Here is a 24334-nt window from a genome sequence, read left to right on the forward strand (position 1 = left end):
GTGCGCACACGGCTTCGGGAATAGGCGGCTGCGCGAGCCACCGCCCACCGCCCAGTGCGGAGTCATTGCGACGGTTACTAGGACACTTTGTTTTCATCCAATCAAATGACGTTAGCTCATCCCTGAGGCCGACAGCCAATCATGCTCGACATCAATCATTCAATTAAGCCAATCGGGAGTGTTCTGAGCGAGTAGGGCGGGCATTCGTGGGCCCCGGTTGCCTAAGAGTAAAAATCAACAGACAGATGGGCGGAGCAAGTAGGAGCCAATGATTTGAATGACAGCTTTCCGACCAACCAGATTTCCTCGTTTGTAGAGCCTCGTTATGAGTAGCCAGTAGCTGCTGTGAATGGCCGCCTGGGAGGGGAAAAGAAGGCTGCGCGCGCATTCCGCTGCTATATAAAGCTTGGCGGTTGCCTCACGCAGTCAGAGTCGGTTGGGGGAAGAGTGGCGTTGGCTGATAGCGGGCTGTGCCGCCGCCATCTCATGAGGGATCGTGCACCTGCAGGCCGGGCAATGCGGAAACCAGATCGGGGCCAAGGTGCGGGCAGGGGGCGGCGGGGGCGGAGATGGGAGGGGTGGGGGCCCGGCCGGCCCGGCCCGGCCGCCCCTGACGCGATTCTCTCCGGCAGTTTTGGGAGGTGATCAGCGACGAACATGGCATCGACCCAACCGGGACCTACCACGGAGACAGCGACCTGCAGCTGGAGCGCATTAACGTCTACTACAACGAGGCCACAGGTAGGGCCCGGCGCCCCGCCCGCCCCCTCCCCGGGCCGCCCCCGGCGCCGCAGTCACGGCTTCTCCCTGTTTTGCAGGTGGCAAGTACGTGCCCCGCGCCGTGCTGGTGGACCTGGAGCCCGGCACCATGGACTCGGTGCGCTCCGGGCCCTTCGGCCAGATATTCAGGCCAGACAACTTCGTGTTCGGTGAGTGCGCTGGGAGCGGGGGAGGGACCTGTCGTGTAACCGGCTCGGGGTGGGGTGGGCAGGGCAGGGACGCTGCACTGCGGGCTTCACCGCCGCACATGCTCCTGAGGCGAGCGTGGCCCCGGGAGGGGGGTTAATCCTGGCGCTTCATGACGGGCATGAAATACCGGGGATCTGCATGATGGCAGCTGCTGGGAGAGCGGGTCTGAGAAGGCTCAAGAGGTCGTTGCTCTTCCGAGTCTCATTACCTCCTCCATAACATCAGGAGAAATTAAATGGCTGCCGTATCATTGATAGGGAATGTTTTCTGTGTATCTGCCAAGCCAGTTCAGAGGTGCTTGTGTGAAACCACAGCTCTACGCTCGATAAAATGAAAGCTTTTGTTGGGGTTTCTCTGTAGGTTGATGCTCCTAAGCTTTGCTTGCAAGCAGTAAGCAGTGACCGTAATTTAATACGAAAATGGCTCTCTTCCAGGTCAGAGCGGAGCAGGAAACAACTGGGCAAAGGGCCATTATACGGAAGGTGCTGAATTAGTTGATTCTGTGTTAGATGTTGTAAGAAAGGAGGCAGAAAGCTGTGACTGTCTCCAGGGCTTTCAGCTTACTCACTCTCTCGGTGGTGGTACAGGCTCTGGCATGGGTACCCTCCTCATCAGCAAAATTCGTGAAGAGTACCCAGACCGAATTATGAATACTTTCAGTGTTGTACCCTCCCCTAAAGTATCAGATACTGTAGTAGAGCCCTACAATGCCACACTCTCGGTGCACCAGCTTGTGGAGAACACAGATGAAACATACTGTATTGATAACGAAGCCCTCTACGACATATGCTTCAGAACACTGAAGTTAACTACTCCAACATACGGTGATCTGAACCATTTAGTGTCGGCAACCATGAGCGGTGTTACCACCTGCCTGCGATTCCCAGGCCAGCTTAATGCTGACCTGCGGAAGCTGGCAGTGAACATGGTTCCCTTCCCCCGTTTGCACTTTTTCATGCCTGGTTTTGCCCCGCTCACGAGCCGTGGGAGCCAGCAGTATCGTGCTTTAACTGTGCCAGAGCTAACGCAGCAGATGTTTGATGCAAAGAATATGATGGCTGCGTGTGACCCACGTCACGGGCGCTATCTGACCGTAGCTGCTGTTTTTAGAGGCCGTATGTCAATGAAAGAGGTCGATGAGCAAATGCTGAACGTTCAGAACAAAAATAGCAGCTATTTTGTTGAATGGATTCCTAATAACGTTAAGACGGCGGTCTGTGACATTCCACCTCGTGGCCTGAAAATGTCTGCCACCTTCATTGGTAACAGCACAGCCATCCAGGAGCTGTTCAAACGCATTTCTGAGCAGTTCACTGCTATGTTCCGCCGAAAGGCTTTCCTGCACTGGTACACTGGTGAGGGCATGGACGAGATGGAGTTCACAGAGGCTGAGAGCAACATGAACGACCTGGTGTCTGAGTATCAGCAGTACCAGGATGCTACAGCTGAGGAGGAGGGGGAGTTTGAGGAGGAGGCTGAGGAAGAGGCAGAGTAAAAGCTATGCAGATGAACACCTGTAAATTTTGTTTAAAGCTGTATGAACTCTTTCATTCAAAATGTCTCTGTCTGTGTTGTGTTCCTCTTCCTGTCTCAAAGTCACTTCAAATGCTGTACAGGCACCATTAAAGCATTTTTCACAGTGCACAAGCTCGTCTCCTTTGTTCCTTTTGGTAAGCTTTTCGGGTGCTGTTTCCAAAAGTAAGCGCGTAGGTGTGTCGGAGGTCTGGAAAAGAAAAATAATGGACTTGGCATGAGCCCTGCCACCTTCCCTGCGGCAACCACGCTTCTCTCCCTGCCTTCTAACAAGGTGATCGCCTGTTGCTTGTGCCACTGGATGTGGGGGCAGCCCTACTTGCTCCTGGTGGTGTGGGAATTGAAGAAATTCTCTGGTATTCCTTTATAATCAAGCGTGCTGGCGGAGGGGGATGCGCTTCATACGGAGGATGGAATTCAGCTCCAAGCTGCGTCTAAATTTAGGTACCTGCATGTGGACTCCTGTTACAGGCTTCGCTCTCGGCGGGAGCTGAGCAGCTCTCCTGACCGTAACGGAAGCATAGGTTCAAATGTAGGTGTCCGTAAGCTACCGCTTACCCCGGCTGCCTGGACAAGAAAATGGTGCCGGCAAGCTGCCTCTGATGGGTACAGGTGGGTGTTTCTGGCAGAAGAGCTGGCCTCACCCTGGCTGATCCACTGCAGCTACTCGGCAGGTAGCCGTGGCCTGTCACAAGAGCGTTGGGGACAGCTGTGACAAGCTGTGTCGCGCCTGCTGCTGAGGACAAATGACACTGAGGAGCTCCCATGTGTGCAGCCTTGCTGGAGTCACTTTTTTTTAAAATCAGTATGTAGAGGTTTTAAAACCAAATCAATCGGGTGTTACTGCAGCCGCTGTTTTTGAAGCGAGCTGATGAACACCTGATACCAAATTACACTTTTGTCTCATGAAAACCCTCTATTAGCAACGCAAATTTTTACGGTGGAAACAGTTAATATGTTCAGTGTAACCTAAAGTGACAAACGTGTCACCCTGAAAAGCTGGACAGGACGCAGCGGGCTGCTTTCCTGCTGAAGAGATTCTGTTCGGTGTTCTTAACGGTAACTGATTTTGTGTTAAGTTCTAAGTTAACTCTCCTTCCGGAGTTGAACTGCTTGGAGTAGTTAAAATTGCAGTGACCGTGGTGGCTCTTGGGGCAGTGGAAATCAGTCTGTCTATGGGAACAGGTGGCTGGTTTCAAACCGACACAGGAGAATACTTCTGTAGGTGAAAAGATGGCAACAGATTTTTAAAGCATGGAGTAATGCTTTAAGCAGTTGATTTTTGTCCTTGATTTTAGGGTGGGTTTTTTTCTTCCTCTTCATTACGCTGAAGCTGGTGTGTTCCCTGGCCTGCCAGTTACCGAGGGCAGGACAGTGTTGTCCCCCCAGCACCCTTTTGGGCAGAGCTACCTTAGTCGCCCTCCCCTGAAGAGCTCTGGCTGCTCTCCCCCTGCTTTCTGCAGGCTGGTGGAGAGAGGACAAAACACACGGGTAAGTATTAACACTGGAGTCCAGCTCACCCTTAGGCTCCTAACAGCTTTTCTCCAGGGGGCTTTAGCTCGCAGGCTACAGCTCTGTGGAGTGTGACCACAGCCCTCCCCGGGCCATCCAGCACAGGGGAAACGGGCACCCGGAACAGTCAGGGCTTTGCCCTGAGACACCCCAGAGCTGCTGCGCCAAGGAAGGGGACGGGTGAGTGTTGATGCACCGGGGACGGCAACTGCTGCGCTTGCCATCCGCCCCGGAGCAGGAGTGTGGTGACAGAGGCCAAAACGGACATACTTCTCTTCATCTTTGATCAGAAGGCCTGTCCAGCCTCACCCTTCTCCATCGGTGGGTAAGATGCTTCCATCCTTTCCCTTAGAGCGTCCCTCAAGCTCCTGATGACTGGCCGTGTGTTAAACTTCGCTTTTTCCGCATGGCTTTCCCATGCCCTGATACAAGTCTTGCTACAGCCACATTCACTGCCTCAACATTCTCCTCGCTGGGCTCAACCTTGATATCAGCTACAGTCCAACCCTGCCAGGATAGTTGTTTTCCCACTCTTGCTTTCATTCTACCACATTTTGTGTCTTCTACCATTTTCCTCCTCTGCACTGTATTAAGTACAAGCTACGAGTTTGGTTCTTTCTAGCTTGTCTCCGTGCTTTCCCATCCCACGTTACTGAGCTGTGGGCTCTTGACTTTGCTGTGGCCAAAGATAGCAATATTAGTTGCTGATTTGTTGAAATTTTAGCCTGCTTACCTTAATGCTTTCAGGTGCATGGGCAGACCTGCCCCTTAACATACACAAAAGTACTTTCTTCAGACCTCTCCTTTCAGGCAACACCAATAACTGACAAGGCTCAGGCAGGCAGTACGGGGTAGCCACCACCTGTCTTGATGGCTAATACCATTTCACTGCTTTTTTTTGTGCTTTCTCACCCTCTTTGTATCGTCTACCTTTTGCTTTTTATCAGACTTTAAGCTTTTTAGAACAGAACCGCGTTCCTGACGAAGAAATTGTAACACACCCGCGTAACAGGTGGGGTGTTACTGAGCCGCCTCTGCTTCAGCAGAGGGGTTGGTGGCTGGAAACCAGAGGAACGTTCTGCACAAGTCCAGGCTGGCAGCGAGGATGATGGGCTCTCCTGCAGAGCGGCAGGGCATGGCACAGCTCCAGCACCTTGGCACAGACTGGGAAAAAAATCTACTACCCGGGTGGAACATTTCAATATTGTTCACTACTACGCCACTACAGCTAATAACAGCGCTACTTAATGACAGTATTAATGACTTTTTCATTTTCACTCAGCTGATAAACTTACCTGGTACGAAGCCCATGTAGGAAGGTATTAGTCCAGCACTGGTGTAAATTCTGTTGTTAGGCCAGTATGTTTGGGGAAATCTCTTGCCAAAGCTGCAAGCTGGGTTTCTCTGCAAAAACTGGAAAACAAACAAAAAAAACCACCCCAACAACACAGTACAGTTCATTTTAAACCATATTGTTGTTACCCAAGCCGTGTGCTTTGACTCCATATTAGAGAAAATATTTAAGCCAATGTACAGCAATGTACATCTTCCCCTTTTTTCCGCTTCCTAAGTTTTTCTCCTGGCAGGTGTTGGCAGCAGCCCTCGACAGCGCTGCCTCTGCTTGCTCGGACCCCCGGGTGCACAGAGCAGCTCCTGGCCTAGGCGTAGTCATCCGGATCTCCACAGACTGGGCTGCATTCATCACCTTTGGGCATCATCCGCAAGTCCCAAACACCTTGTGCTCACGCTCCAGTATCTGCTGGAGTTGGGTGTATGTGCCTCGTCTGCTCCTGTGCTATGACTCTGCACATCCGTGTTTTGGTTTGACCCCTTCAACTGGTTTTGTTTTTCCATGAGTCCCACCAACTGTGATTAGCCAGTAATTCCCAAGCTAGGAGGAACAGGAAGGCTTAGGGAGTCTTAACTGAGGGGAGAATGTAAATCATCTCCTGGATTTGTCCCTGCCCTCCGAGGTCAGACCCAGATAAGGGGCTGTGCTGGAGGATGGATATTGCAGCTCTGCACGTCTCTGCAGCAGCAAAACCCCTAAAGGTGTCACTACTAACGCTGTGCCGCCCTCCTCAGCGTGCACCCTGCTCGGTGGTGAAGGGACCTGGTTCACTGAGCCGAGCAAACCGTGGGGCCGTCGAACCATTTTGTGACTGATGATGGAGCGACTGCTGCAATTCCTCAAGTGCAGCACTGAAGCGAGAGGATTGCATTATTTTGCCTGATGCGGACAGTAAGCAATGATCCATGGCACATCCCAGTATGTAACCTAGGGCAACAGAGATTTAGGGCAGAAGATTAGTGGCTTGAAGTCAGAAGCCATCTTAGATAGAAATGCGGTATGATTTTTTTTTTTTTTTTTAAGCGTGCTTGTATTCCTTCAGTGCCTGATGTGCTGCAGCTAACCTCTGCGAGCCTGGCTTCTGCTGAATCCTGCAACGGGGAAACACCTCCCTCGCTGATTTACTACATGGCAGACGTTTCTTAAGAAACCAGGGGCAGAAAAGCTTTGCAAACAGCATGTTTAGTTTTTATAATGCCTGGGTTTTGTTCTGTTTGCTTCATTTCAACTCCTGTTGACAGCAGAAGGAAAGGATAAGGAAGCCAGCATACAGAAATACATTTCAGCCAAAGCATGAGGCTGCCGTGAGCACTGTCAGCCCTGCTGCTCTCCCCGCTGAGTCATTTCTTCCCAGCAGAGTTTCTCTGAGCTGGGGATCCTCAATCTTGGGACTTTTTTCTACATCAGACCCATACGCTCTGGGTCGAAGGCACTGCAGCGAATCCCGGTGACCAGAAAAGGCTGGAAATGTTGTAACCTGCTTTTAATGAGCTGTGTCACTGAGCTGATCAGCCCTCACCGGCGCTGGACCAGCAAGAAGGCTGCATCCCAGGGATCTCACTCCATCCTGGTAGCAGGAAGAAATGTGTAGCTTTGAATGCAAACTATTAACTGCTGTGGGAGGGATCTCATTTTCCTGTACAGGAGGATTATATGGCATTATATGGGAGATCTTACAGCAAGGGGACAAAACAGTTTTTCAGTAGGGATATTTCTGCATCCTTCCCAAAAGGAGGAGAAAGAAGATCTAGATCCCTTTAAGACAAATTATGTTAGTAAAGGAAAAAGCCTTACAACCAATTAAAAGGGAGAAATATCCATCCAAGCAGCCCAGGAAGCCATCCAGCACTGCCATCCAGGTAGAGAAGATACATTGCGTAAGGGAAGCGCAGATAGATAGTTGCATCCTGTGTTTCTGCACTCAGAGCAACATTTTTAATAGCCATCCTTGACCTAACCCTCAATAGATTTGCTTAATCCTTTTATGAACTCATTTATCCTCCCTTAATGTCCCAAGGAAACAAGTTACAGAATTTAATTGCTCATGATTTTTTCAACATTACCTAATGGCATTTTGTTTTGCTTGTACTTATAACCCCGGTTCTAATACTGCTACTGTAAATGAAACCACTTTTGGTGTTGCAGATGAATCAACACCAACATTATACTGTTGAAATAAGATTTGTGCGTATAATCTACCTGATGTCGGTCAAATTCGTTCATTGCTTCCTTCACACCCTGGATGTAGTTCACGCCATTAACCCAGGTGAGGCAGGGGATGAATCCAGCGTACCCTTCGGATGAAGACAAGAGAGAACATTTTTGGCTTGAGAATATACATATCGTATAAGGATCAACCAGTCTCGAAGTGGAAGAGGCTGGGATAAATATAAAACCTTGGCAGAGTATGGGAAGGAAAAATTCATCCATTTAAATTGTAAAATTAACGCTTATGTGTGAAGTATCTTTTCTGAAAGAGTCTTTTTTATGATTCCCAAGGAAAACTCAATGGGCTGAACTGATCTTTGTTGGTATCCATGAGGTATGGAAGAAACATTTCATTTTCTTATAGTCTTTTCTTTACACCAACAGCTCTGTCACGTTCTCTCCCAGTTTAATACACATTCAGAGGCTAACAACCGGGTGTCCAACCTTTCTTCCTCATTTGCCCTGCCCATCCAACAAATTTTCACCAATTATAAGACAGAAACTATATAAAGTCTAAAACTACATAAAGCATAGAGAGGTACAACCTAAAAGCAGCCAGAACTCCCTCTTTCCAAAGGAATGCTTTGGAGAGAGAGAAAGCCTAAAACATCGATGCTCTTTCACTTCAACTGAAACCTGTTGACACGCAATCCCTGCATTTGCTGTGGTCCACTGCAGAGCGAAGTATCCTCCCGCTGGTGTCATACCATTCAGTGAGGAGTTCAGTGCATCGGCCTTCGTAATTCTCCTGCTTGCAGAGGAACGCTCTTCCAGAGCAAGTGGAGAAGTTACAGAGTATAACTCCTTGTAAGAGAGAGTTTTATACATTTATGATGGTGCAATACACCACTGTTTGTTGATTTGATGATTCAGAAAAGTGACTTATTTCTAGGGGAGAAATAACTACCTCAACGGTAACAGATAACTCATCAAGCTGCTGGAGTTGGTGCAGAGCCCATGACCCATCTCTCCTTGCTTTCTAGAGCACTTTCTAGCCTGGCCCTGCAGCTGGGGGGAACTGAGGTAGCTCCTGCATCCCTTCCACCTGCCCGTGGGCACGCGTCCCTCAGTGTGAGATCCACGGCAGTGACAGCATCCCAAAGGAACACCCTTGCATGGAGAGGAGCTGGGGCATTTTCCTTCCCAAAGTGTTCAAATGAGCTGGAGCGACTGGCCAGTACCTCTGAGGTTTCCCGATGGGGGAGAAGGGTGACACGGTTTCTTCTGAGGTGGACTCGTGTTGCACATAACCTCCCTCTCTCTCACCTGGAATGACTTTCTGTTGGATCGCGTTTGGTATGTCCAGTTTTGGTAAACAATTATCTTGCTCCACATCCACTGTTTCAGCCACTCCTGGCAGTGTCACGCCTTCAATTTTTACAGGCTCAAAAGAAAAGCAGAAATAAAATAAACACCAGTAAAACCTGCTTCTTCCTTTGCTTAAATCACTGCCAGAACCTGTGAATGGCAACTGCCATTTCCATTTCTTCCCAGTTTTACACTAAGAGCTACTCCAAGAATTTCTGGTAAAGTCAAGTTACTAGACAAGCTCTCTGTACGCAGAGGTTTTGCAAAATCCCCAGGGAGAACAAGGGGAGCTTTGGGCACTGAGCTCCTCTGTAAATCTGTTTCTCAGAGCAAGGAGCAGGAATGCCCCTTCTTGGGATTTATATCCAAGCCAGCTTTTGACTCGATACGTCAAATCTCTAATCTCTGCCTTCAGAGGATTTGCAGAGCCCTGGCTGGCTGTGACGTGACAAATGCTGTCTCTGGCTCCGGAAGAAATATTTGCTCTATAGGCAAATCCTGGTGCTTGTGTTTAAACGAGGGATAATGATGGTGGGAAATTCAGGTGGGAGCAGTTAAGGGGTCAGAAAGCCGGCAGTAACCAAAGGTGCCAGGAGCGCTCTCTTTTCGGGAGGAGGAGGACGAGGAGGACGAGGACGAGGACGAGGCGGGCAGCAGCAGGCCTCCCAGTTCACCCAAAGGAAACAAGCCTGGCTGCACAGCACAGCGTAACGCAAGATGTAAGGACTGGGATTTGAAGCTAAAACTCAACCAAATGAGAAGCTAAGCCTTTTTGATTAGGAACAATTTCCTGAAGACGTGGTGGATTTGCTACTGCTAGAAACGTTCGTGTATTTGATATTTCTCTACATGACATGCTAAACTTTCCATCCTTGCCATCCACACCCATATGAAATTCCCTCTTCACACCCCTGGACCGAGGAGATCCCTTCCATGCCCACCAGTCCCCAAACCCCATCCCTCTGCAGCAGCATCCCTTACCACACGTCTTTTCCACCCAAGACCGCTTACTGGTTTGCTTCCTGCCAAGGTACCGCCGAGCCAGCCGGGTCCGCACCTCCTTCCCTGTCCACAGGCCGGGGTTAGCTCGGGCAATCGCCACTCTCGCCCCTCAGACGCGGAACAGCATGAAATCCTCTGTGGGTACCCCTGAGGCAGTCGCGTCCTCGGGACGTACTCGCCGGGGAGGTGCTGGGGCAGGGGGTCCACGTGCATCATCATCAGCTCTTCCTCTGCCGGCTCTGGCCCCAGCGGGGGAGGTTTTGGCCCAAGGACTGGTTCAGGAAAGCTTGTTGCAGCCCCAGCTTTCTCATAGGGAAAGTACCCTGCGGGACAGACGCTGAGTTAAGGGAAAGGAGTGGCCGAACAAGGATGAGGGATTCCCATCGCACTGGACCTCGGCCCCCAAATGCCCCTCCAGAGCGAAGGAAAGGAGCCTGGAGGTCAAAAGCATCCCACGGGCTGCGAGTGCATCGTGCGAGTGCCATCAGCCCCATCCAATAAACCGGCCTGCACAGAAAAACTGCACAAATATAAGTTCAATAACTTAAAGTTTATTCTAAGTGATGCCTAAACTGTAAAATATCATCAGCCAAGATATAAAGATTAAGGGGGAAAAGAAAAACCCGTATGCTTTTCTCCACGTGGCTGCATCAGCACACCTGAAACACAGACACACACAGACACACACACACACCCCCCCCGGTGTCCAACAAGGAATTCTTGCACTGGCTTCATTGCTGCTCATCGAGGAAAGGGTCTGCTGCGACACTGGCTGAGAGAAAAAATATCTTACAGCCAGTATATCCTAAATATCTCCGCTGTGAATTAGGGATGGAGCCCTGCAGCTTGAGACTCCGCAGGGACAGCCAAGCTTGGCAACTTTGTCTGACTTTCCCTTAAAAATATCCCGTGACGTGGCTCCCCAGGCTGCCCCGGCCCCGTACGACACCTCCAGCCCGGGTGCTTCCTCATGCTCTGTGCCAGGAGTGAAGCCAATTTCTCCCTCCTCGGTGGTTATGGAGGACGATCGCTCTTAACGTCCCGCAACAACCTTTTCCTTATTGGAAAAGTGGTACTATGTCAGTCTTGTCTTTTTTAAACAAACCAAATTCCTTTCATTTTTGTTCTCATAGGTCATTTTTTTTTCAGCCCTCTGGTCATTACTGCCTTCCCCTGACCTCCTCATGTTTGGTGGACATCTGTATCGCAGCGCAAAGCCCCACGGACGAGACGCTGCCTTCCAGCGAAGGCTTCATCTGCAGAGAGTCCTGAGGAATAACTACCTATCCCGGCTCAAAGAGCGCAGAGCAAAATTTACCCCTTTCTGCAAGAGTATAAGACTTCTGATGGGCATTTAGGTTTGTAATCTGCTTATAATTGTATTATAAATTATATATACCGTATTTAACTTTGTAAAGTATATATATTCTATATAACTGTATTATCAAGTGTTGTCCAAGCTAGCAACAAAATTAAGACAAATCCTTGATGAAAGTGATTTTTCAATCCAGTGTGCAAATTTTAAAGTAGGTTTATCTTAATATTTCCTTCATTATTAATGAAAATATTGCATCTACTCTTTCTTTTTATCCCACAAACCAAAGGAAAAGGAAAAATGAAATTGTTTTGTACTTGAGAAATCCATATTAGCTCTTTTCTACGACCCTGGGTTTTCCAAACTTATTGATTCAGAAAGGTTGCACAGTAAGGCACTAAATTAAAAGCCAGGAGAGCACTGTGCATTTGATTTGAGTAAATATCCATATGTTTTCAGCCCAGGTTCCTGGGGAGCACGTGCCTGCACGCTTGGCCTGTGCCAACAAGGTCAACGCAGCCACCCCTGGAGATCCAGCATAACCCTGGTTGATATCCCCAACCAACCGAGCCTGACCTCACTTCCAGCAAGAAAACAACATGGGATTCAACTGATAAAACCCAGCAATATACTTGGTGCCCATCACCAAGGCTTTATCAAAAATAGACCTTGAGAAAACGTCTTCAGACTGAGTTTGCTAAAGGCAACCACACAGATCCAACACTGCCACGAGCTCTTTGATCTCCATCATGGAAAATACCCAGGAGGAGGCCCGGCAGTACTAATAAAGTTTGCAGTGAAGGGTTTTAGGGATTGCTCACCGACAGCTCGACAGCAGGAGCTGTTGATGAAGAGTTACCAGCACAGCAAGGTGCTCCCTGTGGCCGTGTTCTTCAGCATTTAACCAACAAGCAGCCAACGTTGGCAGGTGACGTAAAGGTTGGTGAGGAGAGAACAAGAATGAGGACAGGATAATGAGAGAGAGCAACTAGGTCAACTGGTTGGTTGGGTCCGTCCAAACTACATTTTAGTCCAAGGAAATGCAAATTTAAATGTCCAGGAATGAAGTCTGTAAATACCACCTGCGTCGTGGAGACCTGGATCCCGAAAAACATGGCTAGGAAGAACAGAAATGCCAAAAGTTTGCAAGAAGCTACGCAGCACGAATTCCCAGCGAGAAATTGGAAAGCATCGCTTTGGCGTGGCCATCCCCAGGGAAACGAAGACCCAGATCCGGCCCAGGCATGTTACCCCTGTGTTCAGCTGGGAGAGGACTCACTCCCATTGAACAGGGCACCCACAACAGCTACGGCTTAGACACGTGATACGGTTCATGACAAATATGTCTCCAAAGGATGGCACATCCCTGAGAGGGGCTGATAGGGATCACGGTGCGGCTGCTGCTGCTGTGGCCTGATTTGGGTCTGCTCAACAAGGACCAGGCAGTTTGCCCAGAAGGGCTGGGACTTGGTGGGAGATTCCTGCAAATTCCCAGCGCTGGGAATCTACATGAGCATGTCTCAGTGTCTGATGGAGGAGACGGGGCCCGTTAGCAGAAGTGAGGAAGGTGGGAAGGGAAGGGCACACAAGCCCTTCTGCTGAGCTGAGGTAGGAGCAGCGAGATGCAAAATGAACCACAAGCTGCGAGTAAGAGCTCTGAGCAGAACGAGCGCTGCACCGGGCGGGTCAGCCGGGAAAGGGGCGGAGGTGGCAGAGCCGACCTTCCCCAGAGAGATGGATTTTTAGCCTGTGGAATTGTGCTGGGTTTGACCGAGATGGAGTTACTTTTCTTCATAGTAGCTGGTATGGGGCTGTATTTTGGGTTTGTGCTGACAACAGTGTTGATAATGCAATGTTTTTGCTGAGCAGTGCTGACACAGAGTCAAGGCCTTTTCTGCTCCTCACCCCACCCCACCAGCGAGCAGGCTGGGGGGGCACAAGAAGTTGGGAGGGGACAGCTGACCCCAGCTGACCCAAGGGGTATTCCACACCATACGACGTCATGCTCGGCAATAAAACTGGGGATGGAGGTTGGCGGGGGGGGCCGCTGCTCGGTGACTGGCTGGGCATCGGTCGGTTGGTGGTGAGCAACTTTTCATTTGCATCGCTTGTTTTTTCTTGGGTTTTATTTATTTTTTTGTTATTTTCCTTTTCATTACAATTTTTTATTATTTTATTTCAATTATTAAACTGTCTTTGTCTCAACCCACGAGTTTTTTCACTTTTACCCTCCCCATTCTCTCCCCCCATCCCGCTGGAGGGGAGTGAGCGAGCGGCTGGGTGGTGCTTAGTTGCCAGCTGGGGTTAAACCACGACAGGAATATAGAAGAATTAGGGAGTGAGTTCATAATATGCCATAAAATCATTTATCTTCATCTAACTGAAGACAACCTGGGAACTAAAATTCTTCTCTCCACTCCACCAGATGCCAGTGGGAGAAGCCCCATGCTCATCAGCTGAGGCTGAGTGCTCCAACTCCACACTGGTGCTGCTCTCCGGGTGTCCGTGCTCCTACACCAGAGCTACGATTGCTCCATGGAAAATATCCCATTTCACCCCAGGAGCCTATCGAGGACAGGCACAGACCCCGCTGCTCGTGATTGACCCCGTGCTTGTTAGCAGAGCCTGTTCTGGTGAGGGGATGAGACCTGGGGTCTGCTCACCTGGACGGCCAGGGAGATAACCCTGGACACCGTGCTTTGTCCCGCTGAAGTCCTCAACGAACCTCTCCTTGTGCAGCGGTGCCAGCAAGGGACGAGGGCTCTTCCGAACACCAGGATCTGTCAGCAGGCGGTAAGTGGTTTTGCCAAAGGTTTCTCCAAACTGATAGTTGTACTGAGGGACGAAGCCCTCGTAGCTGAGGAGGAAACCAAAAAAGAGCAGTCACTGAGATGGCATTGGAAGGCGGCCACTGGTAGGATAACCTGCTTCAGAGCTTTTGTATGCTGGAAAGGCCAAGGCCAGGAGCACACGCAGCTTGGAGTACATCAGCCCAGGGAAGGTGATTGTACAGGGACGTGCCTGTGAGCGTGAATGAGTTTACGCCGCTGGAGCAGCAGCGCGAGGGGAGCACCGAGAAGATGTGTGTGGTTACGCATGAAGCCAGACGGGTCTCTGTGTGTTTGCACATGTGTGTTTTTACATGTCAGCATGAAAACTGGCTCATAGATTTACGGGTGTGTATAGGCACAGGCTTGTGCTTTGGTTCACGGAGGAATATGGGACGAGGTCAGGGAGCATGGCCGAAGCAGCACCTGCGGATGGGAAAACTTACAGCGGGAGCACAGCGTGGGCTGCAGTCGCTTTGACAGTGCTGATGTCGACAGCCCCCAGTTAAACATGCCTCAGTTTTACATTTTGCAAACCCTCTCTGTTCTAAAACACAGTGAGTTACTGCGAATTTCCCAGTGTCCCTCGTTCAATATTGAAACTCAAAAAACCAGAAAAATTGCTTGTACCCTCCAAACCTCGCTGCTCCGTGCCCTTGTAGCAAGGAGCGGGACTGGGCTCATAAACCCACCCAGGCACCACGTTGCACGGCAGAGGCACGGGCGGGCAGGCAGCTGCTCAGCCCTGGTAACAAACATCACTATTTTTTTGGGACCTTTGTGGGGGGTGTGTAGCAACACGCTGCTTCTCCGCTCCCTGTGGCCTGTGATAGGCAGTTTGACTTTTTGGTGGCTCAGGGTAGGGCAGGTGCTGGAGCTCTGGCTCCCCTCCCAAGTCCACCAGCACAGATCAGAAACTTTAGCTATTCCCAGTATCAAATTTCCTAATGACGATGTTATTCCACCACTGAAGAAGAAAGGTAGAGCTGCCAGTTACAATGTACAGACAGAAATATTCAATCAATGATCCCACTGCGTATCTGGGGATAAAGCTGGATGATGCATGAGGATCATAAGATGAGTAAGTACTTTCCCTTCCAAATACTTCAAACAACAGCAAGCAGAGCCGTGCATTTACTCTTGGCAAGTTTTCCCACTTTGCATGCAGGATCTCTCACCAGCAGCTGCTGGAGAAGCTTGGTGACTCGTTCCCATTGATTTTCAATGAGTCTTGCAACACAGGGAAGCTACGCCAGAACGATAAAGCTGAGCAAGAGCACAAATGAGAGCGCCTGAATAATTACAGGATGGCCAGAGGGATTTTGATCATGAACAACATAATGGTAGGGCTGAGAAAGGATTCCATTCATAAGCAATTAAAAGCGAGGTAATCCAAGGAGCTCGGGCGAGTCAGTCTGGGTTTATGGCAAAGGGATCTGCTGCAGAGTGAATTATAAGTGCTGTTGATAAAAGCCGTGGCGCTTGGGGAAGAGACCAGTCACAGCAGGACTGTTTGACCTTCTCCTGCTTGGTATTTTGATTAAGAAACCAGAGAGATCCCCCATTTCTGTAGTTCACACTGAGCCACTGCAGCCACTGATCTCAGCCCTCATTGGCGAGCAGTGAGTAACCTGCTTTCCCAAGGCTGAGCCCCATTTCACTCTTCTCTTACTCAGCCATATCTCTTCGATCGCCACTCCCCAGACTGCATCACCTAAACCTGCTCAGCCTTCCTGATCGCCAGGGAAAAGCCTTGGCCCTGGGCCCATCCTCACTCAGCTCCATGCCCTTCCCAGCTCCACCAAGCTGGGATGGGGCAAGCAGGGCTGTGCCTGGGATTCATGGATTGACCCCTTCTCTGTGAGCCAAGTCCTTCCCAAACCACCCCCCACGTTGGGTTTGGCTTCCCAATGCTCTTGAGCACTGCAGTGGCATTTTCAAAGCCCTGGCCATGACCATTGCCTGACCCGAGTGACAGCAACCAGCTTTGATGCCCTCATTCTGTTTGCGGGTTCACCAGCATGGCCGGGTACAGCACATGGGACAGCTGGCGAGACGCTGCGACATGGCATCTTCCTCCTCCTCCTGCCGGCACCCCAGCTCAGGGTGCACCATCTGCTGGCAGCAGAGCCTGGGCTCCGGTGCTGCCCTTCAGGGCAGCTCCTCCTTGCGCTCAGCCACCCAAACCAGATGCAAAGCAGCACCCTCACCACCCACAGGGGCTTCCTCTGGGGCTTGGGGTGACGCTATGAGCCTGCACAGCAGTAGCAGAATTTGGTTCCTCCTCCTGCCTTCAGTGGCCAAGGCACCAGCCTGGAGAGGAGCAGCCCCGGCTGCTGTGTCTGTATTAGGGCTCAAAGCTGCTTCTGGGGGGGCTGTCTGCAAGCAGGAGCGAGCAAGGGAAGGTTTTGAGGCTTTTGGAGGTGCAAGCCCAGCCGCAGCTCCCTCCTTGCTGCTACTCGTCTTTCCCAAGCTGCTGTCAGCGCACAGCTTTGACAGGGTGACAACATGCACGGGGTAACACATCACATCGTTCAGACAACCGCAGCAATGCAGAAACGTGTTAAAAACCCCCAACCCCAGAGCTTATGTAAGTTTGGAAGATCGGGAGATCAGTAATGGAGAAATCCTGCACGCTGCTCTAATGGGAAGGACTGGTGTGATCGTCACCGCAGGAGCATCGTTAAGGAAGGAAACGCGCTCCACCCTTTGTCTGCAGCTTGGGATCTGCCTGCCTCCTGCCCGCACCTCTGCTGCACCCGTGGCCGTGCTGGACGCGGCTGGTTTTCTCTGCGCTGAGGTTTGCAGCCTGGGCTGTCACCAGCCCCTCCGCCCTGACGCCCTTCGGAGTTACCCTCGGGCTGGACTAATCCAAGTGATTTTGTACCAACAGAAGCTTGTTTTCCCTCGGTGGCCATCCAGCCCTTCCCAGCCCATTTATGCACATCAGGGACCGCATCTCCCAGCACGGGTCACCAGGGGACCCCGCGCACAACTTCTCCACTTCACCGCGAAGCCTATCCACTTATTTCTACTGTTCGTGTCTTACCTTTTAACAAATAACTCATTACCTCTTTCCAAGCCTTTAGAGGAGGATGTTGCAAAAAGCTTTGAAAAAAAATCTAGCTATGTAGCAACTAGATCACCAGCATCCACAGAGTCACTGACTTCTTCAAAGAGCTTGGATCCGGCGGCAGGACTGCGCTCCAATTTGACAAGAGCGTATCACGTCTATGCAAATATTTATTCAAAGGATATCTTCAAACATCCTTGATGCAAAAGTTATGACAGTTTGGAAGCCAAACCCTGCACAGCAGCCCTGGTAACATTTGGCAGCTTAAAACAAATGAGAAAAAAGGGAAAAAAAAAAAGAACTATTTTGACTTTACCCTTAATGTGCTATGGAATGGTCTTTAATTATACCCTGTTACAAGGTGGTGCTTCTTATCCTGGAGCCCTGTCTCCTTCAGTGCACTGTGACACGGAATATTTAGTGGTGTCTTTAAAAAACCCAAAATATCATGGATCGTAAATACTACGTGATCCCAACCGTAGCTATTTGCATTGGAAATGAACAGACGTTTTGGATGAACTTCAGAACTTACCCGGGGATATAGTAGGGATCGGGAGGGAAGAGGCTATTTTCCTTCGGGGCTGCCATGGCAATGCGGCAGCTCTCGGGGCGGGCGTGGGAGGGAGGAGATGCAGCACGATGCCGTCGCCCGGGAAACCTCTGTGATGCTGTTGGGAGCGATGTCAGTACCTGACAGCACTTCCAGCTGCAGCACACAGCTTGTCAGGTTTTTCTGGACACGTCTGTTTCCCCTCCCCCACCTGGAAATTTTGGATGAGCACAGAGGTTTTATAGCATTTGTCAGGTTTCCTGAAGGCTCGTAGCCCTTGGGACAGCAGCGCCAGATGTTCCCTGTAAGCAGCCCCAGCACAAATACGTGTTCATGGTGCGGTTCACGTCCAACACGCACAACTCGGGAGATCCTGGCTGCGCGTGCCCCGGTCACTGCTACAGCACATGCACAGCCAGGCCAGCGCTGTCTGCACACACACGGCCACGCGCACACCTTTCTGTCGAGGAAACCCCAAGGCAGAGGTTGGGGGATTCACCGCGCTGTGGTGGAAGGCTCAACCCTCCTCTCCCTGCTCCTCGTTGCCCTCCCAGTCTGGCTGTTTGAGGATGCAATCCTTCGCTGCCTTGCTTCACGCAGGATAAACGTGGTTCCCATTTCCAACATCGTATGGTCACGTTGTCTTGTGTGCAGTGGGTTTCACCCCCCTCCAGCTGAAGGCAGGCCCAGGACACAGGCCTCCTGTTTACTGAACAGCCACTGTGGCCAGTACGTCCTCAAGTCAAAGACCACTGCGCTTGTTAGCACCAGCATCGTTTCCACCAACTACAATACCAGCAGCAAGCCTGCTTCACTGCCAAAGTCCCTCTATGGCCTTGAAGAGCTCGGCCACGTGGCTGGCGGAATCATTTTAAGGTTTCAAAGCTACTAACCAGAAATCACAGAGTATTTGAGGGTTGTTCTAATGTATTTAGGTGCCTATACTCCACCCAAAATTGTATCGGAGGAGATAAAAACGCAGCTTTGACTCTTGTGCTTGGTGCCCTAAATGCTTTGGGAGATCTGGAATTTCCAGCCTTTATAAATATATTTGAGTTTGCCCAAATACCTGAGCTCTAACCAGGGGCAGACCTCTCCAGCAACGCCGGGTCTGCAGGGTGGATGGGTCTGACAGGCGTACGATGGCTCTTCAAGAGGTGCGCAGTGGAAGACCAAGAGGTAACAGGCACAAGATGCGACAAGGGGAAGGCCCACTGGACGGAAGGAGAAAATTCTCCCCCGCGGGAGAGGCACAGCCCTGGCACATGGTGGCATCTCCATTCTTGCAGATCTTCAAAGCTCAGCTGGGGAACGCCCAGGGCACCCCAATGCAGCTTTGAAGTTAGCTCAGCTTTTAGCAGACAATTGGATTAGAGACCTACAAAAGGTCCCTCCCAGCCTAGATCTTCCTCTGAGTTTAATGTGAACATGAAAAAAAAAATTGCTTACTAAAACCAAAAACTGTATTCATAGCACCAAACAACGATCCCAGGCTGTTCCAGGTCCCATCACCCTCCTCAGCTCCTGAGGAGGCTCAGGCCAGCATCTTCATAAACTCCCTTCAAAGCTCCCTCCTTTAAATGGCCAGCGGCTGCTCCTTCCAAACCTGGGGGTCACAGACTTAACGAGCTACTGAATAATCAGACCAAAATATCGGTCCTCAGTGCAGACACCTGGGTAAAAAAGTAGAAATTCACTTTTGTCAAGGTTATCGTTAGAATTTATTGATATGAGAGAAGCTTCGTATGTCAACATGTCAATGGAGGAACAGCACGTCCTGACGTAACAGAATTACAAAGCCCATCCGGGTGACGTTACAGCGCTCTGGTATCTCCAAACTCTGAAGTACAGGAGATCATGCACACGGCTGTGTATTACCTAGGTACATTTTCTGGGGCAGGATAGAAATACTCCAGAAATACAATCGATGCGTGGTTTGCCAGCCACCAGTGCCCGACAGGCTGCAGCAGGGACCACGCTGGCTTTGACTCCAATCGCCCAGCTCCAGACAGACAGTGCACACGTGTAACGGCAGCTCACCCTGGGCCCCTCTAGTCAAAGGAGAAAAAAAAAAAAAAGATACCTATTTGGGGGTGAGATTCACCTGAGCCCGTGTAGCCCTCGCAGGGAGATGAGATGACTTGTACCCTCCGACTCCTTTACCGCGTCAAGGGGGCTCAGAGGACCAGCTTGGATGGAGACGCCTACACGCAGCCAGGGGAACCCCACGCCAGGTCTGCAGCAGGACAACCTGGGCATGGTTCTATCAACTGAGCTGCAACTGGGAAACTTCACGACGGAGTTTGCTCTGCCTGGGGAGCAGACACGGCCATGCCACGCTCCATCCTGGCATCTGCCAATTCAGAAGCAGGTTTTTTCTTTCAAGGTAACAGTCATAATTATCCTCATATTACAACAGTTTTGACATTCTCTCTCTCAGCAGTGCCCTCTTACAGAGCTCGTAGCACAGACAGCCATTCACACCACGCTTCTGGCCAAGATAAAAATTATCTTTATAATCTTTACTGGAAATATATGCTATGCTGGATGCTGTCTAAAAAAAAGCCAAGTGCTGAGCTTTCATCTTCTCCCAGCTTATGAAATATTTGGTTTGGTCCTAAGTATCTTGCTAAACAATTAGAGAGGGAACAGCAGAGTATTCCCCAGGCACCTGGTAAATCCACAATGGATTTATTGTAGAAACAAGCTGAATTCTCTAACTCACTCCAAATGGATTTCAGAGCCCTCTAAAACCCTCCAGAGAATGAGCCGTTTGTGACACGACAAACAAAAAACAACCCCAAGTTCAATGAGTAAATTGTCTTACATTGTGCAGGGAGCATCCAAAATAAAACGCAAATCCAGACCAAGGGGATATGTCTGTCCCACCTCCCGATGCCAGATTTGATCACGGCAATAAAGGAGCCTGGGCCAAAGTGCATCTGCCTGGCCGATAGCACTAACCCTGCTGCAGACCTGAAGAGGAACTTGATGCTAGAAATACGTATCTGAATGCGTGTGCGCACGCATGTGCCGGGGACGACCCGTACTCTGCTGCTTTTCCTCTCGCATAAGCTACGACAAGTGACATAGCAGGTTCTGCTCTCAGCCATTCGGTTTCACCAAATCTAAGTTCCCTCTGCACATGTAACAGCATTGACTTAGAGATCTCATATTAATGGGTACTTATACAGGATTAATTGCACATCAGTCCATTGTGGCTACAAGTTCATTAGGCTAATAAATCTACATAGTGACAGTAGTACAGTATCAGCTACTTTTCAATACAAACTCCCTACCCTAGCCTTAATTTGTAGGTCAAAAGAAGATCTTCTACCGTAGTGACCTTCCCATGACCTTTAACATTCATTTTCAAAATTTCTTTTCTAGAAAAAAAATCCAGTGTGGGGAAAACGCACATATATAACAAAAGCAGTGCTTAACAACCACAGGAAAAAAGAACATGATCTTGGACTCTTGTATCAGCATCCTCCGTAGACCCTGGTAGCATTACTTCCAAAGGGTTGCTAAATCCAGCTCCGTCAGTTCTCAAGTCTGTTAAACCATTCCCTAGCTCTAGACATTTCTAGTCTCTCACTATACATATTGTCTGTAGCAAGAGCATACAGAAACACTTGTTAATGTGCACAAGACTTCCATTTGACTTAATGGAATAGTCTTAGAAGACTGAAGTCTTTACTTCTAGAAATCTGTTCTTGAGTGGTAGCGCTCTCACCGACTGGTAGCTTTCTATTCCACCCAGGAGAGAGCTCCAAGTCCCTCAAAGTTTTACTCATTCGTTTTGCCCAAAGGTGTATGGGTATCTAATAAAACCCCTCTCACAGTATTCCCAGGAAATGATTCAGAAGAGGAGATGATTTTTCAACGAAATGAGATCCTCTGGTCCTGTGTGTCAGACCATGGCCAATAGAATGAGCAGCTGCCATGGACATCTCAACTTAAATACAGAACAGTCAAGGGAGGAGAGCAAGGTGGCCTGACCATCTTCCCGTGAGGTACAGGCAAAGAAGACACCAAAGTCACTCCGTTCTCAACAGTTTGTCTCTTTCTGGAGTCAAATGTTTGATTCCATTTGTTCTAGCAGGAAGTGGTGAATCATGTCAAAAGTCGGACGATCTTTTATATCCCTGCTCCAACATTTCAGCATCAGGTCAAACACAGGGTTAGGACACAGAGGAGTCTGGGAGAGATAGATCTGAAAGGAAGAAAAACACAGCTATTTCAGTGGGGTTTTTTCCATAAAAGAATTGAACCTCTACTAAATTAAAACCAAAAGGACAGTTTCATTCCAGGTTTATAAGACAGCCACCATGCAATGTTTGAAATCCATTAAGCATGAATCTGGCAGTGAAGTCTGGATGGAGCTTTGATGCCAACTCAAATGGCACTGCAGACACTTTGCCAAATTCTTTGATGAGCTGGTCACAAAACAGTCCTTTGTCCCCCAGGAAACATGAATGCTTCAGAGAGATTCGTCTTCCAAGTGACAGCAACACACAAACCAAAACCAAATTTACCACAATAAAATCCAAATACTTTCACTCACCGTCGACAACCCATGAGGCTTTCTAAGCATCGTGACAGCTTGTTAGCAGAGACAGAAAAAACACCTTTTAGAGCTTATCTGAAGCACAGCTTGGCAGAATTATTTTTTCCCCCCTCTCATTTCAATACACATCTTCTAGGCTCTTCACTAAATGATTAGTATTTGGGAGACAGTGAATAAAACCTTCCATTATTCCATTCCCCTTAATCCTTTAACTTGTTTGGTGCTAAAGGTGAATTTTGGGAGAAGAGCAAACAGCTGGCACTCCACTTTTTGGGGCACAGTGATCCTGAGTACTGAGGTGCTGGATTGTCCTGCATCATCACTGGCATCTATTGAAGGTGGCAGCAGTGGAGTGCACAATCCTGCCTGGGAGTTAGTAAGAGAGGACAACGACACAGAAAAGCCCTTCAGCACCTGGAGATGGCCAAAGGCTTCTCAGCCTATGTGGAGATATTACAGGGAGTATCTAACCCCTGGGCACTAACAACTCCTCCTTCCCCACCTCAGTAAGTGCTCCCTCATCTTTCAGAGAAAACACTAGTGGGAGAGAGATCTGACAAAGGAAAAGAGCAAAAGGATTGTGTAGGAGAGCCCAGCAAAGCTAAGGAGGACAGTGCATCAAGGGCAGATTGAAATAGAAGTGGCTTATAAGGAAGCAGCACTGGACAGCGCCAGTGAAGAAGAGGTTCTTCCAGTGGGACTCCAAGAGAGGAAAGCCGGTGCAATGAGTCCGGAGGAAGGGGAAGAGAGGCAGGACACGCTTGAAGAGATGAGTAATAGAAGCAGAGACTTCTGCAGATGATGTAAGGCCAGCAGAAAGGCCCTGTGGAGATCCACCTGGATGTGACCAGGTCAAGGGAAGGAAGGAGAGGTCACGTTTGCTTTCTTACCTGCCTGCCCTGGCTCCGGAAGAACTCTCCTGTGTTCTCAATGACTTGCTCATCTGAGAGGAGGCTGTATGGTTGCTCCTTACACAGTATGAACATCTCCCAGAGGGTGACCCCAAATGCCCAGACATCACTGGCTGTGGTGAACTTGCCCTGTGAACAGAAAGGATGTTGTAAGCCCGGGTTGCTCACAGCACACATTCAGCAAAAACTGTTTCAGTCTACACTCCCTGCAGCTAAACACAAGGATGCAGAACTCATACCTGGGAAAATGCTCTCAAAAAGAGACAGCGGAGCAGGTGACGTGCTCTTGGCAACGCACAGAGAGACCAAGGTACGAGACTGTTGCTTTGTGGGGCAGGAGCAGCATGTCTGTGGGACCCAGGGACAGCTCTAAGAAGGGGCAGCTTTCACTGGGGCAAACCTCTTGAAACAGCGAGCAAGTCTCAGAGAAAGCCAGAGGCTACTGTCCCTCCTGAGAAAGTCTGTATTTGTCTACAGCAGTAGGAAAATGGACTGTGGCAGGGGGTGGATAGCTGCTGCCTACCTCCACCCAAAACGCAGTAGTGCAGCACAGAAAAGTCTTTGAACAGGAAGGAAAGCCCTTGGGGTGAAAGCAGAGCCGAAGCAGACTCCAGACTCTTAGAGAAAGGCCAAGATAATGTTGATCTTTGCGCATGTAATAAGTCGGTTACAGTCTGCTCCCTGTCCCTGATTTCTGTCTTCGAAAAACGTGCCCAAACTGGCCGTGTTTGGAACAATGTGCTTCTGAAGAAGTAAAAAGCAGCTAAAAATTGCTCAGAAAATAACAGACAACAATTGGGAACTGGAGGGCCTGTTTAGGCAGAAAACATCCAAGACCCGGATTGCCCAGGCTTATCCGGCAAACCTAGCAGTCTGTCCACGTTTGGAAGATGTTCACACAAGGAAGATGGGAGTGACTTATGGTTTAGATGCAGCTGTGACCAGGAAAATAGGGTGAATTTAGAAAAGCTCAGGCCGATCAGCCTTTATAAGGAAAAGGAGGCTGAGGGGAGACCTTATCGCGCTCTACAACTCCCTGAAAGGAGGTTGTAGCGAGGTGGGGGTCGGTCTCTTCTCCCAAGTAACAAGCGATAGGACGAGAGGAAATGGCCTCAAGCCGCTCTACATCCCTGAAAGGGTGTTGTAGCGAGGTGGGGGTCGGTCTCTTCTCCCAAGTAACAAGCGATAGGACGAGAGGAAATGG

At 49.7% G+C, this 24334-nt stretch overlaps 3 protein-coding genes across 4 annotated transcripts in view; 1 reads left to right on the top strand and 2 right to left on the bottom strand.

Annotated features, from left to right (window-relative positions):
* The first annotated feature begins 183 nt into the window (after window positions 1-183).
* Window positions 184-2613, top strand: TUBB4B (tubulin beta 4B class IVb). Of its 2 annotated transcripts, XM_009283603.2 has the most exons (4): window positions 184-541; window positions 633-741; window positions 819-929; window positions 1404-2613. In XM_009283603.2, exons 3-4 carry the CDS (start codon window positions 869-871, stop codon window positions 2462-2464), a joined length of 1122 nt encoding a protein of 373 aa, XP_009281878.1. In that variant the 5' UTR covers window positions 184-541; window positions 633-741; window positions 819-868; the 3' UTR covers window positions 2465-2613. The 2 variants fall into 2 exon arrangements, with proteins under 2 accessions (XP_009281878.1, XP_019328758.1); XM_019473213.1 differs by lacking the exons at window positions 184-541; window positions 633-741 and having other exon boundaries at window positions 801-929.
* On the bottom strand, window positions 2604-17687 carry FAM166A (family with sequence similarity 166 member A). Its single transcript, XM_009283621.1, has 8 exons — window positions 17632-17687; window positions 13862-14055; window positions 10063-10206; window positions 9863-9946; window positions 8840-8926; window positions 7565-7659; window positions 5310-5427; window positions 2604-2692 (listed from the first exon to the last, which is right to left on the bottom strand). Exons 1-8 carry the CDS (start codon window positions 17685-17687, stop codon window positions 2604-2606), a joined length of 867 nt encoding a protein of 288 aa, XP_009281896.1.
* Window positions 17688-19360: 1673 nt separating this feature from the next.
* LOC103902544 (discoidin domain-containing receptor 2) overlaps window positions 19361-24334 on the bottom strand; it is a 46507-nt gene continuing 41533 nt past the window's right edge. Inside the window, exons 16-17 of the mRNA XM_009283604.1 lie at window positions 23110-23259; window positions 19361-21865 (exon numbers count right to left, since the gene is read on the bottom strand). Of these exons, the coding sequence (XP_009281879.1) occupies window positions 21725-21865; window positions 23110-23259 (291 nt within the window). The 3' untranslated portion in view covers window positions 19361-21724. The remainder of the gene's footprint in view (window positions 21866-23109; window positions 23260-24334) is intronic.

The sequence above is a fragment of the Aptenodytes forsteri genome, unplaced genomic scaffold, assembly GCF_000699145.1.
Source record: "Aptenodytes forsteri isolate BGI_AS27 unplaced genomic scaffold, ASM69914v1 Scaffold518, whole genome shotgun sequence".
In the NCBI taxonomy this organism is placed as follows: Eukaryota; Metazoa; Chordata; class Aves; order Sphenisciformes; family Spheniscidae; genus Aptenodytes; species Aptenodytes forsteri.